The 11,830-nt window shown below is 42.9% G+C and overlaps 1 protein-coding gene across 1 annotated transcript; it reads left to right on the top strand.

Moving 5' to 3' along the window:
* The first annotated feature begins 1,638 nt into the window (after nucleotides 1-1,638).
* On the top strand, nucleotides 1,639-10,228 carry kcna4 (potassium voltage-gated channel, shaker-related subfamily, member 4). Its single transcript, XM_041792354.1, has 2 exons — nucleotides 1,639-3,208; nucleotides 9,729-10,228. Exons 1-2 carry the CDS (start codon nucleotides 1,639-1,641, stop codon nucleotides 10,226-10,228), a joined length of 2,070 nt encoding a protein of 689 aa, XP_041648288.1.
* The last annotated feature ends 1,602 nt before the right edge of the window (nucleotides 10,229-11,830 follow it).

Genomic DNA, 11,830 nt, shown 5'->3' with positions numbered 1-11,830 from the left:
GTTGATTCCTCCTGTAAGCAGTCGTTTCACTGAGCGTCCCTCCAACTCAGAGCTCACGAATTGGAAGATGAAGCTGGGAAACTGAACACAACATAGTGATGACTGAGCAGGCGAGGAAAAGCTCCAACCATAGACTGTAGAAAGAATCGGACAAACGCCGTGTGACGTCAGTCGTCTGCTTACAACAGGCGGACTCAAACGGCTCTTCAAGCCAATCCGTGGAGGCTTCCATATTGAAATCGTGGTCTCAACCGAACTTTGGATCAACCTAACGGCCCGCCCACTGTCAGCTAGCTAGCATTCTGGTTGACAGAAACAGAGCCTCTGCCTGCCAAGCTATCTGTCAATCAAATGAGACGCCCCAATCAGCTTTCATCTTAAATATAATCCAAACGATCGTGGTAGAAAAAACATTCACCCCCGTACAGTGGGAGCACAATAAGACACTAGCTAATGAGACACGTTTGGTGTTTTGGTGACCAGTTTATATCTAGTGTTAAAACCAGCTGTTTAACAGGTGTCCAGACTGGTGTTCCTGCCTCAAGTGGACACTCGCGGTATAGCAATTTTTTGCACATCCACATTGGCTTCATTTTCAGGACCGGAGGTTGCCGCTTGGCTCCAACACAGGGATCTTTAGTTTGACAGGAGCTTTCTAACATCTCACTGCAATGGCATAAATGCACAATTATGAAATTATTAGGGGTGTAAATCGACAGTTTCATCACAATATCGATTCTCAGAACAACGATTCGATATTTGCTGATGTCACAAAGTCTGCCACGACTCAATTTAGAGGCCTGCGATCGATATCAGACGACCATCTACCACAATCTGTTACTTATGAAGGAGAAAAAACACAACACTGACACTCTCTTGGCTGCTAGCCGTTACCTGCTATCCGCGCCTCAGCGGTGTTGTGACTCGTGGATGAAACTGTCATAACCAAGCACGTGGGGGCGGACTTTCAAATTAAAAGGTTAAAAATGGTGATTAATATCGATGTTTATACTTTCAATCGATTTGACTGAAACAATCAATGTATCGACCCAGATCGATGAATCGACACACCCCTAGAAATGATCAGTAACTGAACAAAAGTAGGACTGTAAGACTTAACTAAGCATCAGAAGCCCCATGAGCCTTTGCTCTGGCTGCTCAAGAGTGGAAAGTGGTTGATATTTGCTCAAATTGCTGTAACTGAGTCGTTTTTTTGTGTTCTGCTGCAGAAGAGTTACAAATCTGCAGTTTAACTTTTACTGGAGAGTATTTTGGGGATGTAATGTTATTCATTAGGTTTTTAAAAGCATCGATTTTGAGCAAAAACAGCTAAAAGGTTCTAACTTCCTGTCGGAAACTTGTAGTTTGGCTTTATGGGTCACAGCGATAGAATGACTCCACGTTACATCCAGAAACAGCAGCTGCATTTCACTTTATTATAGAAACCGGCACAGCCTGCATGGGTATTTAGATCTTATTTGGCCATAAAGTTAATTCTAACCAAAGTAACCTTCACGTGAGTGCTTATCTCTGCCTCCAGAATCAATGTAAACAATCCTTCACCCTCTCTAAAACTGCTCTAGCTTCTAAACTCCACAGATTGCCCAGCCCTAGCCTGTAGCGCTCATTCACTCAAACATGGAGTTTGCCATGGTGGGCGCGGACGGCTGCAACAGCCACCTGCCTTACGGGTATGCCCAAGCTCGCGCTCGGGAGAGGGAGCGCGAGAGGGAGCGCCAGGTAGCCCAGTCGAGAGCGGCGGCAGCAGCTGCAGCTGCCGAAGGAGGAGGAGGAGGAGGAGGAGGAGGAGCGGAGGGAGGAGGAGGAGGAGGAGGTGGAAGTAGCGGTGGCTCGAGCGCACATCTCCTTAACAACCGGCAGCATCAGTCTCGTGCCGCCTCCTCCTCCACGAGCGCCAACATCAGCAGCAGCGGTACCGCCTCGCGCCCCTCCTCCTCCTCCTCCTCTTCCTCGCAGCAGCAGCAGGAGCCCGAGCAGCAGCACAGAGTTCTCAGAGAGCGCAAAAAGCAGCGCGGCGTCGGACGCTGGAGACGCAGCCGGACGCAGACGCTCGGCGGAGACTTGCGCCACTCGGAGCTGGCGCTGCTCGGATCCGAGGAGGACATCATGATAGAGGAGGAAGAGGCCGAAGGAGCCGAGGAGGAAGAGGAGGAGGAGGAGGATGAAGGCGGCCGGGGGAGCAAGAGGTCGAGTTTTCTGTGCAACATGGATGATGATGATGATGATGAAGAGACGGTGTCGCTGACTGACAGGCGTCCTCAGTCCGGCTATGAGAACGTCTACAGTGAGCTGGGCTGCTGTGAGAGAGTCGTCATCAACGTGTCCGGACTAAAGTTTGAAACTCAGCTCAAAACTCTCACCCAGTTCCCGGACACGCTCCTGGGAGACCCGGACAAGAGAATCAGGTACTTTGACCCTCTACGGAACGAGTACTTCTTTGACAGGAACAGGCCGAGCTTTGACGCCATTCTCTACTATTACCAGTCAGGAGGGCGCTTGAAAAGACCCGTCAACGTCCCCTTTGACATCTTCTCCGAGGAGGTCAAGTTTTACGAACTGGGCGAGGAGGCGATCCTGAAGTTCCGCGAGGATGAGGGCTTTGTGAAGGAGGAGGAGAAGCCTCTGCCGGAGGACGAGTTCAAGCGGCAAATCTGGCTCCTGTTCGAGTATCCGGAGAGTTCGAGTCCTGCCCGGGGGATAGCGGTGGTGTCCGTGCTGGTCATAGTCATCTCTATCGTCATCTTCTGCCTGGAGACTCTGCCGGAGTTCAGGGATGAGAAAGAGTACCTCCAGCCACGAGTCAACTCCACTCACCCTGACCACGGATTTACTCCTTTCAACGACCCCTTCTTCATCGTGGAGACGGTCTGCATCATCTGGTTCTCCTTTGAGATTATAGTGCGCTTCTTCGCGAGCCCCAGCAAGACTGCTTTCTTTAAAAACATTATGAACTCTATAGACATCGTCTCCATTTTGCCTTATTTCATTACTCTCGGCACGGACCTGGCGCAGCACCAAGGCAACGGGCAGCAGGCGATGAGCTTCGCCATCCTGAGAATAATCCGCCTGGTCAGAGTGTTCCGCATCTTCAAACTTTCCAGGCACTCCAAGGGGCTGCAGATCCTGGGTCATACCCTGCGCGCCAGCATGAGGGAGCTGGCCCTCCTCATATTCTTCCTGGTCATAGGTAGGGCTCACTCATGCACTCACCTCCACGGAATTAAGACGCTTTTTTACAGACAAGCAGGAGGACAGCTTCTGCTTCCTCGCACCATGTATTTACAATAAACACAGGCTGCATTTCTTTAACGCTGCAGAGAATCTCCTCCATCACTGCTGCGTAAAGCAGCAGATTTACTTTTGTATTCAGGTACTGTGAGCTTTAGCTTTAAAAGCTTCAGTAAGGCTCGAAATAAAAAATAGAATGGAATAAATTTGATCAGATTAGAGCAGGGGTTTTCACAGTGTGTGAGAGTGAGCCCCCCCCCCCAAGAGAAAATTATTCATTCAGTGGACCCCCACCAACATAAAAATTCAGACTGAAAAAACACTTAACCATCGGTTTAATTTTAAATATTTGTAACATTTTTATATCTTTGATATTTTGGTCTGCAGGTGTCTTCAGGTAATCTGTTATTTGGTTTCAGTAATGGATTTACTGCCAATACTACCTGATTACTCTGCTCTGATAATCCTTAAAGCAGCGTTACTCAACCAAACAGCCAAACTGTTGAAAAACACCTCTGCAAGAGCCACAATCTAAGAGGTGGAGAGTGGCAAAAACAGCTTAAAGTAGGAATAAAAATGAGTTAAAGATGGGTGAAAAGTGACAAAAAAAAATGGTCAAAAGGTGGTGAAAACAAGGCAAAAAACGAGTAAAAAGCAAAAAGTAGGAAAAAAGTGGTATTTAATAACAAAAGCATGCTTGAGTGGGTGAAAAAGGGCAAAAATTGGAAAGAAGTGGCAAAAATGGGCAAAAAGTAGCAAAAAGTGGTATTTAATGACAAAAGCATGCTTAAATGGGCAAAAAGTGACAAAAAAGGGTGAAAAAGGGCAAAATTTGAAAAAGTGGCAAACAGAAGTGGCAAAACTGGGCAAAAAGTAGGAAAAAGAGGTATTTAATGATCAAAGGTAGCTTAAATGGATGACAAGTATCAAAAAATGGTATAAATGCCAAAAAAGTTTCCCTTTTTTAAAGTTTTCTGGGGGAATAATATTTAAAATGAAGACATCAAAGAGCCACTGATAATCACACGTTTAGTTTCACTGCCTTAAAGTTACTATAAGTCTATTCATTTTGCTCCATGCACAGCAGAAGTTAGCAAAGCCAATCACCCTTTTTTTTGTGGTTTATGGTTTTGCGCCTCCCCTGAAGTTCTGCGGCGCCCCCCAGGGGAGGCCCGCCTCACACTTTGAAAACCGCTGGATTAGATGATTTTTTTGCACAACCCTTGGCTAACTCTAATCTCTCCATGGACCTGTTTGAGGTTAATTAGGGGTCTGCACACAATAATACTACCTGGGCTTCCCAACCTGGGGTGTAGGCACCCCCACCAGGACACCAAAAATCTCAGGGGGGTCCAGAATAGATGTATACATTTAAAGAAAATCAGGATTAGAAACCAAGTGCATGGCAGCTTATTAGGGCCAGCCTTTAAGAAGAGATAATCTGTGAATTTATGAGCACAAAGCCAACATTTTTGGCTGAAAATTAAATTTGTCTAGATTATAAAGTCATATATTCACAAGAAAAGCAACCCAGAAGTTTGACATTAGAAACTATAATATTCTGTGAATTAACAATAGTGTAATATCAAAAAATGACATGAAACCAAACTGAGAACAGAGGTTGGAGTTGAGACTTCTTATCTCAAAAAATGAAAGTTTCAGTTCATCCACATTTAGGACTTTTAAATCAGAAAGTTCTATTTTTTCTAAATGAACCCCTTAAAGCCTGTTGTATCATATTTGATACATACTTTTGTGATAACTCTATCTGAACAATATGATCAATAAATTACAAAAAACTTATGAATACAATCTGATAAATGATAAAAATGCCTTCAAGTGGATTATCAGTTACCAACAACACCTAATGTATTAAATGAGATACAATAAATATATATAAAAATATACATTTAAATACATTTAAATAAAATTATATATATATAAAAATTTGATGGAAATTTGGATTTTTTTGGATTTCAGTTGAAAGTTAAATAATCATTTCAGTCCCAAAAATTAGAATTTTCTGGCTATGATTTGTGTTTTTAGGCTTTAATGTTTAATAATTTTTTAATCTGCCTTAGTCACTGTTGTTAATAAAGCAATCTTCTGCTGCTAATCCAAAACTTTTTGCACACATTTTAGGCATTTTTACACCTAATTATCCAAAATAAGTACATATGAAATAAAGGCAGAGCTAGAAAATACCAGAAATACCACAGAAACATTTTAGCTTTACAAGAGGTTGTCTGAAATTTTTAAAGAACTTAATAATAAAGCTAGATTTTTTAAATGATATTATTGTAACAATTATTACCTTAATCAGTGAGAGCATCAAGAAACACCTGTGCAAACACATAAAAGTATCTTATGTACAATCAAAGTAATCGTGCATGGTTGTGCAAATTCCCAAGGCACACCTACACTGAGAAAAATCAATCTGGGCAAAAGTAAATTTAACTTCATTTAATCTGTGATATCAACAATAAAACTCAGAGTTTCTAGCTTGACAGAAGTCAATCTAATTTTGTTGTCAGTTTCTTTTGTTGAAAATGCAGACACTGTGATTTTTTTCCTCAACAAGAATAATGTAAGCCAGCTTTATCCACATAAATAAGCCTGACTTTGTTACCTTAACTCAGTTTCATTCTGTGTTTCAGAACTACAAAAAACATTATCCATGAATAAATGACTCTGTGATGCATTGTTGGTATTCCAAATGATGATAAATGGCTTTTCTAACAATCAGGCATAGATGAAATGCTAACTGCAGACATGGCAGTGATGGTAGATCAGATTGGTGGGATTCAAATCTGGGGATATGTCGGCAGAATTTTCCCATGATGCCCTGGGGCAGAGTGTTCATATGTTTTTAGATGTGTTTAAATGTGATCAGGTGAGTTTAGATGTTTAATGTTGTACAGAGATCACTGCTGGGGTTCCTTTGTTCATCTTTCTGATGGATTATTGTTGATTTGGTTGGTCAACACGTCTGCACCATGAGTGAAAAGAGGACTTCCTGAAAATGAGTTTGACTGCCTGACTCAAATTTGTAGTAAATAATTTAACAAATCTCTGTTAATGTCATTGATGGGGGAAATCAAGAAGGTGTGAAAACAAATGCAGATGCTTCCTTTACAAGAATTGTTACAGGTCTTTCTAATAGATACCACTAGTGGGAGGCAATCATAAATTATACTATACATGTAACTGTGATAGACTGCACTGAAAGCATGAGTCATTTTAACAAGCCGAGATTGAATGAAATCATACATATTTCAAAGAAAAATTGAAGTTAAACAAAGGTTAGTCTTGTTGAATCTACTTGAAAATGTAAGTACATTTCACTCTGTTTTGTTCTTGAACTAGAACAGAGTAGTAGTTTTTATAAAGATTAATCTGGATAATCTTTTTAAAGTAGAGTGGGCTGAATATTTTTATCAGCGTACATAGATCTTTTAACAAGTGTATAGGCTGACTTTGCTGGGATATTGTCAATGAAATGCATTCAAATTTATGTTTAATTTTTCCACGTTGGTCTTGGGAAGAGGGTGGGATAAGGAAAAAAGCCATTTTGGTACTTTGATTAATTGCCCGGCCCTATTCAGTACACACAACCACAATCATGGGGAAGACTGCTGACTGGACAAATGTCCAGAGGACAAACACTGACATCCTCCACAGAGAAGGTAAGCCACAGAAGGTCACTGCTGAAAGGTCAGGCTGCTCTCAGAGGCTGGATCAAAGCAGATTTATGAGAGCTTAACTGAGATGAAAAGTGTGGTAAGAAAAGGAGCACAAACAACTGGAGGAAACAACATCAGTAGGAGACACAAATTGCTTCAAGTCCCATCTGATGCAGGTGCTGCCATGTAGCATTAGAGGCAATGCACGGCGTATGGAAGCGGTGTTTTCTTCACAAAGAGCTGGGCCTTAAACTTTCAGAAGCAGAGTGGGAAAATGTGAGCCAACTGAGAAGAAGAGTCCAGCTGAGTGCACAGTGTTACCCAAAGAGCTGGGTCTTAAAAGAAGCTGGGTAGTTCATTCCACCATCCAGGGAACCCAAGGGAGAAAAGTCAAGGCTAGCTAGATCGAGCTGAGGGATCGATCTGCAAGAAGTCCTTTAAAGCCAGGAGCTAACAGCACTGCAAATGACACAAACTAAAACCAAGGCATGGCTCTACATCTGTATGAAAGTACACAAGGCCAAGGCTCATACCACAACTCCTTAAACAAAATGCAGCACAGCTCTTCGCTGCTGACGCTGATAAAATCCGCTTAATGTCTGAGAGCACTTCTTCATATTGTCCTCACATTCCTGGATAGTAGAAGGCTGCAGAGTGATCACATTATCCCATCTGAGGTGTAACAGATGATGTTCACACATTTTAATCTGAGTCACTCTAAGAATTCAGATTAGCATTTTGTTACTGTGGAAAATGTCAGATTGACAGAAGGCATCAGAAAAGACACCCAGAAGTTGTGTAAAGTATGACTCAGGCTCGGAAGTTTAAACTGAGCTCAGATTGAAGCTTTTCCCTTCCACTATCTGGCATACAGTACATTCAGGAAGTACTCAGACCCCCTTTACTTAATTCAGATCTTCTTATGTTGCAGCCTGATGCTACAATCGAAAAAAACTACCATTTTTATTCTCATTAATCTACACTCAGTACCCATCATTACAAAGGGAAAACATCCTCAAATGGAAGAGGTTTGGCACAACCAGGACTCTTCCAAGAGCTGGCCAAATTGACCAACTGAGGGTGAAGGGCCGTATTAGGAGAGGAGACCAAGAGCCTGACGGTCACTCTGACTGAGCTCCAGAGATCCTGTGTGGAGATGGGACAGCGTTTCAGAAGGACAACCATCACTGCAGCCCTCCAACAATCAGAGCTGTATGGCAGAGTGGCTAGACGGAAAGCCCCTCCACGGTGCAAAACTCATGAAAACCTGCATGGAGTTTGCAAGAAAATAATCAATGAGAAAGCTTCATGCATTTTGCACTGAGGAGAGGCTTGCATACTGTATAGCCACTCTGTAATAAAGCCTAGATCAGTGGAGGGCTGCAGTGATAGTTTACCTACCTTTCACAGGCTCCTCTCTTACTAAGGCCCTTCTCCCTCAATTGGGTAATTTGTCCAGCTCTTGGAAGAGTCCTGGTTGTGCCATCTGAGAATTCTGGAGGCCACTGGGCTCTTGGGAACCTTCAGTGAAGCAGAATTGTTTTGTAGCCATCCCCAGATCTGCACATTTTTGCAAACAAATGTAAAAGATATCTAAGGTCATTTTCACACCTGATAGTCCGGGGGACTCGGTCCGTTTTGGGACAGAAATTACAACATTGTTGTACTTTCCTTTGGTTTGGTTTGCATTCTCACTGCTCTTGGTCAAACGGACCAAACCGTCTGATCACCTACAACCTCTGCTCGTTAGGGGCGCTGTCGTCTCAAACAAACAGCGACCAAGAAGGAAAGAAGGCATAGAAGAAGATGAAACTGGATATTCATCTCGGGTGGTCTTTTCATTCACATAAACAATGATAAAACACTGAATTTACGCTGTCTTGGGGTTTCTGCTTTTGCATTGGGGCGTTACAAGCAGCCAGCGAGGCGGTGAGCTGTCCAGCATGTCGAATAAATGAGACGAATAAATCAGCACCAACTACGACGTGTTGCTATGGCTACACAGACGCCAAGCGAGGTACCAACATGTATTTGAGTGAATTAAATCACATATAAATCCGTATATCATTATGCTACAACTTCCTGCCTTTGGTTCACAAGTTGGTTCTCAACTCAAACGAACTGCACCAGGGTATGTTTGGAAGCGAACCAAGACCCCCTGTTCTCAAGCGGACCAGAGTCCGCTTGTTTGGTCCACACCAGAGTTCATGTGAGCTTTCACACCACTCCAAACGAGGGAAAACGGACCAGAGTTCGTTTAAAGCGGACCAAACAGCTCTGGTGTGAATGCACCTTAAAATTCTGTGTTTGCTTTGTCATTAATTAGAATTAATTAGAATCAAAATGATGAAATTTTTCAACTTTAGCATCAAACTACAAAATAAGAAAACTGTCAAAAATCCAAGGGTTTCTGAAAACTTTCTGAATTCACTGTAAATTCAGTTCAAAATGATGATCACCTGGAAACTTTCAACACAAAAACATCTACATGAAAAACTCCAACCCACAAAATCACTAAATTTCTTCCCCCCTAAATATGAAAATATATAAAATCTCTGGGACTAAATGAAGTTGGCATCAGGTCAAATATTTGATATCAGCATGATGGAACAGAGGCCTCTAGTTTGGCTGTATTCAGCAATGTGACAGCCAACCCCAGTCTCCCCTACTCAGTACTTTAGGTCGATTTTAGACACATTTCTTTCTTCTTGTACCGGAGCAGATTTAGAGATCAGTAACTTTAGCTGTCCTTTTACTTGAGTGTAATATTCCTGTGCTCTTCTTCCCCGGTCATAGGAGTCATCCTGTTCTCCAGTGCGGTCTACTTCGCAGAGGCGGACGAGCCAACGTCTCAGTTCACGAGCATCCCTGATGCGTTCTGGTGGGCCGTGGTGACCATGACGACTGTGGGTTATGGTGACATGAAGCCCATCACGGTCGGAGGGAAGATAGTGGGCTCCCTGTGCGCCATAGCAGGCGTGTTAACCATCGCGCTGCCAGTGCCGGTCATAGTGTCCAACTTTAACTACTTCTACCACAGGGAGACGGATAACGAGGACCAGACGCCGGTGGTGGAGAGCATGCCCCCGGGCTGCCCCTACTTCCCGGACTTCTTAAGGAAATTCAAAGGCTCGCCCTCTGGCTCCTCGCTGGGTGACAAAGCAGAGTACATGGAGATGGAGGAGGGGGTGACGGAGTCGCTGTGTGGGCTGGACAAGAGCCCGAGTAAAGGAAACGGGACAGACATAGGCAGAAGAAACAGTACTAACTCTAAATCCATTCAGACTGACGTGTGATACAAGTAGTTTTTTAGGTGAAAAACGACCTACAGAGAGACTGTATGAGCAGGTGGTCGCCCTAACACAAGTTTCACTCACGCCTCAGACATAAACACGCTCACTCACGCTCATGAGTCACTAATTGGCAGGTTTAAGATATTTCATTCTCTCCACATCAGAGCAAAGATTCCTCCCAGATCCGCTCCACAACAAATATTTGACTAATGGGTTGATTAATGAAGTCATCTAACCTTTCCGGGCTTCCAAATCTGGCATTAAATCGAAATTCTAGACAAGACAGGCTATGCATTCGCACTTTATGGGTTTCATTTATCAATAACAGAAAGGGTAGAGATGATCGATTTGCTAATATGCAATAAAGTTACATTTTGTTTGCACTAATGTAGAATCTGCTCTGGGCTGGGCTGGTTTTTATTTTAGAGACAGAAACTGTAGGCCATGCAAATGGCAATAATTTAGTCCTCCTCTGACCACTTAGCTGAAGAATGTTGGAGGAACTTCCTCACAGAGAGCAAACTAAGGTTAGGAACATCCTCTTTCATATGTTGCCAGTAAAAATTGGACTCCAGAAAAGGAAAAATTTAGACATAAATTAAACTTTCGTTACTTCTCCAACTTTTACTATAATATTTCAACCTCATTCATAAGACATAGCATTTAGAAGTCATTAAATAAAGCAGGGCTAGACTTATTTCTATGACATCCACACAGACATGCTTTTCCACTACAGGCCAAGAAAAGCCTTGTGTTGTCGAGCCACCATGAGAGCTAAGCACAGGAATCACTACGAGTTCAAAACGGCTGGAGAAATGACTCGCCTCGCCAGGTTTTGTATGGACAAGCTTGGGGCCTTGGCGACTAAAGTTTCCCAAGCTTCATTTTAAAAACCTCAAACAGACAATATCCCTTTACACGGACGCAGATGGAAAGCTATAGCAAAAACGACTCTGTTGTGGAAACTCCTCCGAGGGGAGTTATCGAGCAACTTCCTCTCCTGTTTCGCTGGACTTCGTGCACAATTTTTTTTTTTCCTCAAGAGGACTATGATTATCTGCGAGCTCAGAGGATGGACGAGATGTGGATGTCTTCCAAGGTATGTAGTCTGCAGTTTGTGAGTGACAGTGATTTTTATGCAGTGATGATGAAAACAACTCGCAGTGTCACTGACTGAGCCAACAAAGCTCCTGAAAATATGGAGGAATATCTGAGTCATGATAAATACAACACTCTCTACTTTCAATATTTATACTTACAGCCTGTCTAATAACACCTCTGTCTATGATATTTGTTTTAAACTCTGGCTGTTTGCTACACTACACCATGGCACTTGATTATCTGTGTGTAAAACTCAGTTCAGATCAAAGTTTTGTGACGAGACGAGTTGAAACTCTCAACGCTCATAAAGCATATCAGTTCACACCGCTGCAACTGAAGGAGATGATAGTGGAGACTCTTACCATCACTCAGTTTAAAGTCATTTATCTCTTTAGTAACTGCACAATAAATCTGTCTCTACGATAGAGACAGTACTGAACATTCCCTGTTTTTCTGCCTTTTTGTAATCGTGATAATGCTTGTTAACATCAGGCTGTATGAGGA

This window comes from Cheilinus undulatus, linkage group 1 (assembly GCF_018320785.1).
Source record: "Cheilinus undulatus linkage group 1, ASM1832078v1, whole genome shotgun sequence".
Classification (NCBI taxonomy): Eukaryota; Metazoa; Chordata; class Actinopteri; order Labriformes; family Labridae; genus Cheilinus; species Cheilinus undulatus.
Note: the sequence above shows the minus strand (reverse complement) of the source record. Positions and strands in the feature narration are given on the sequence as shown.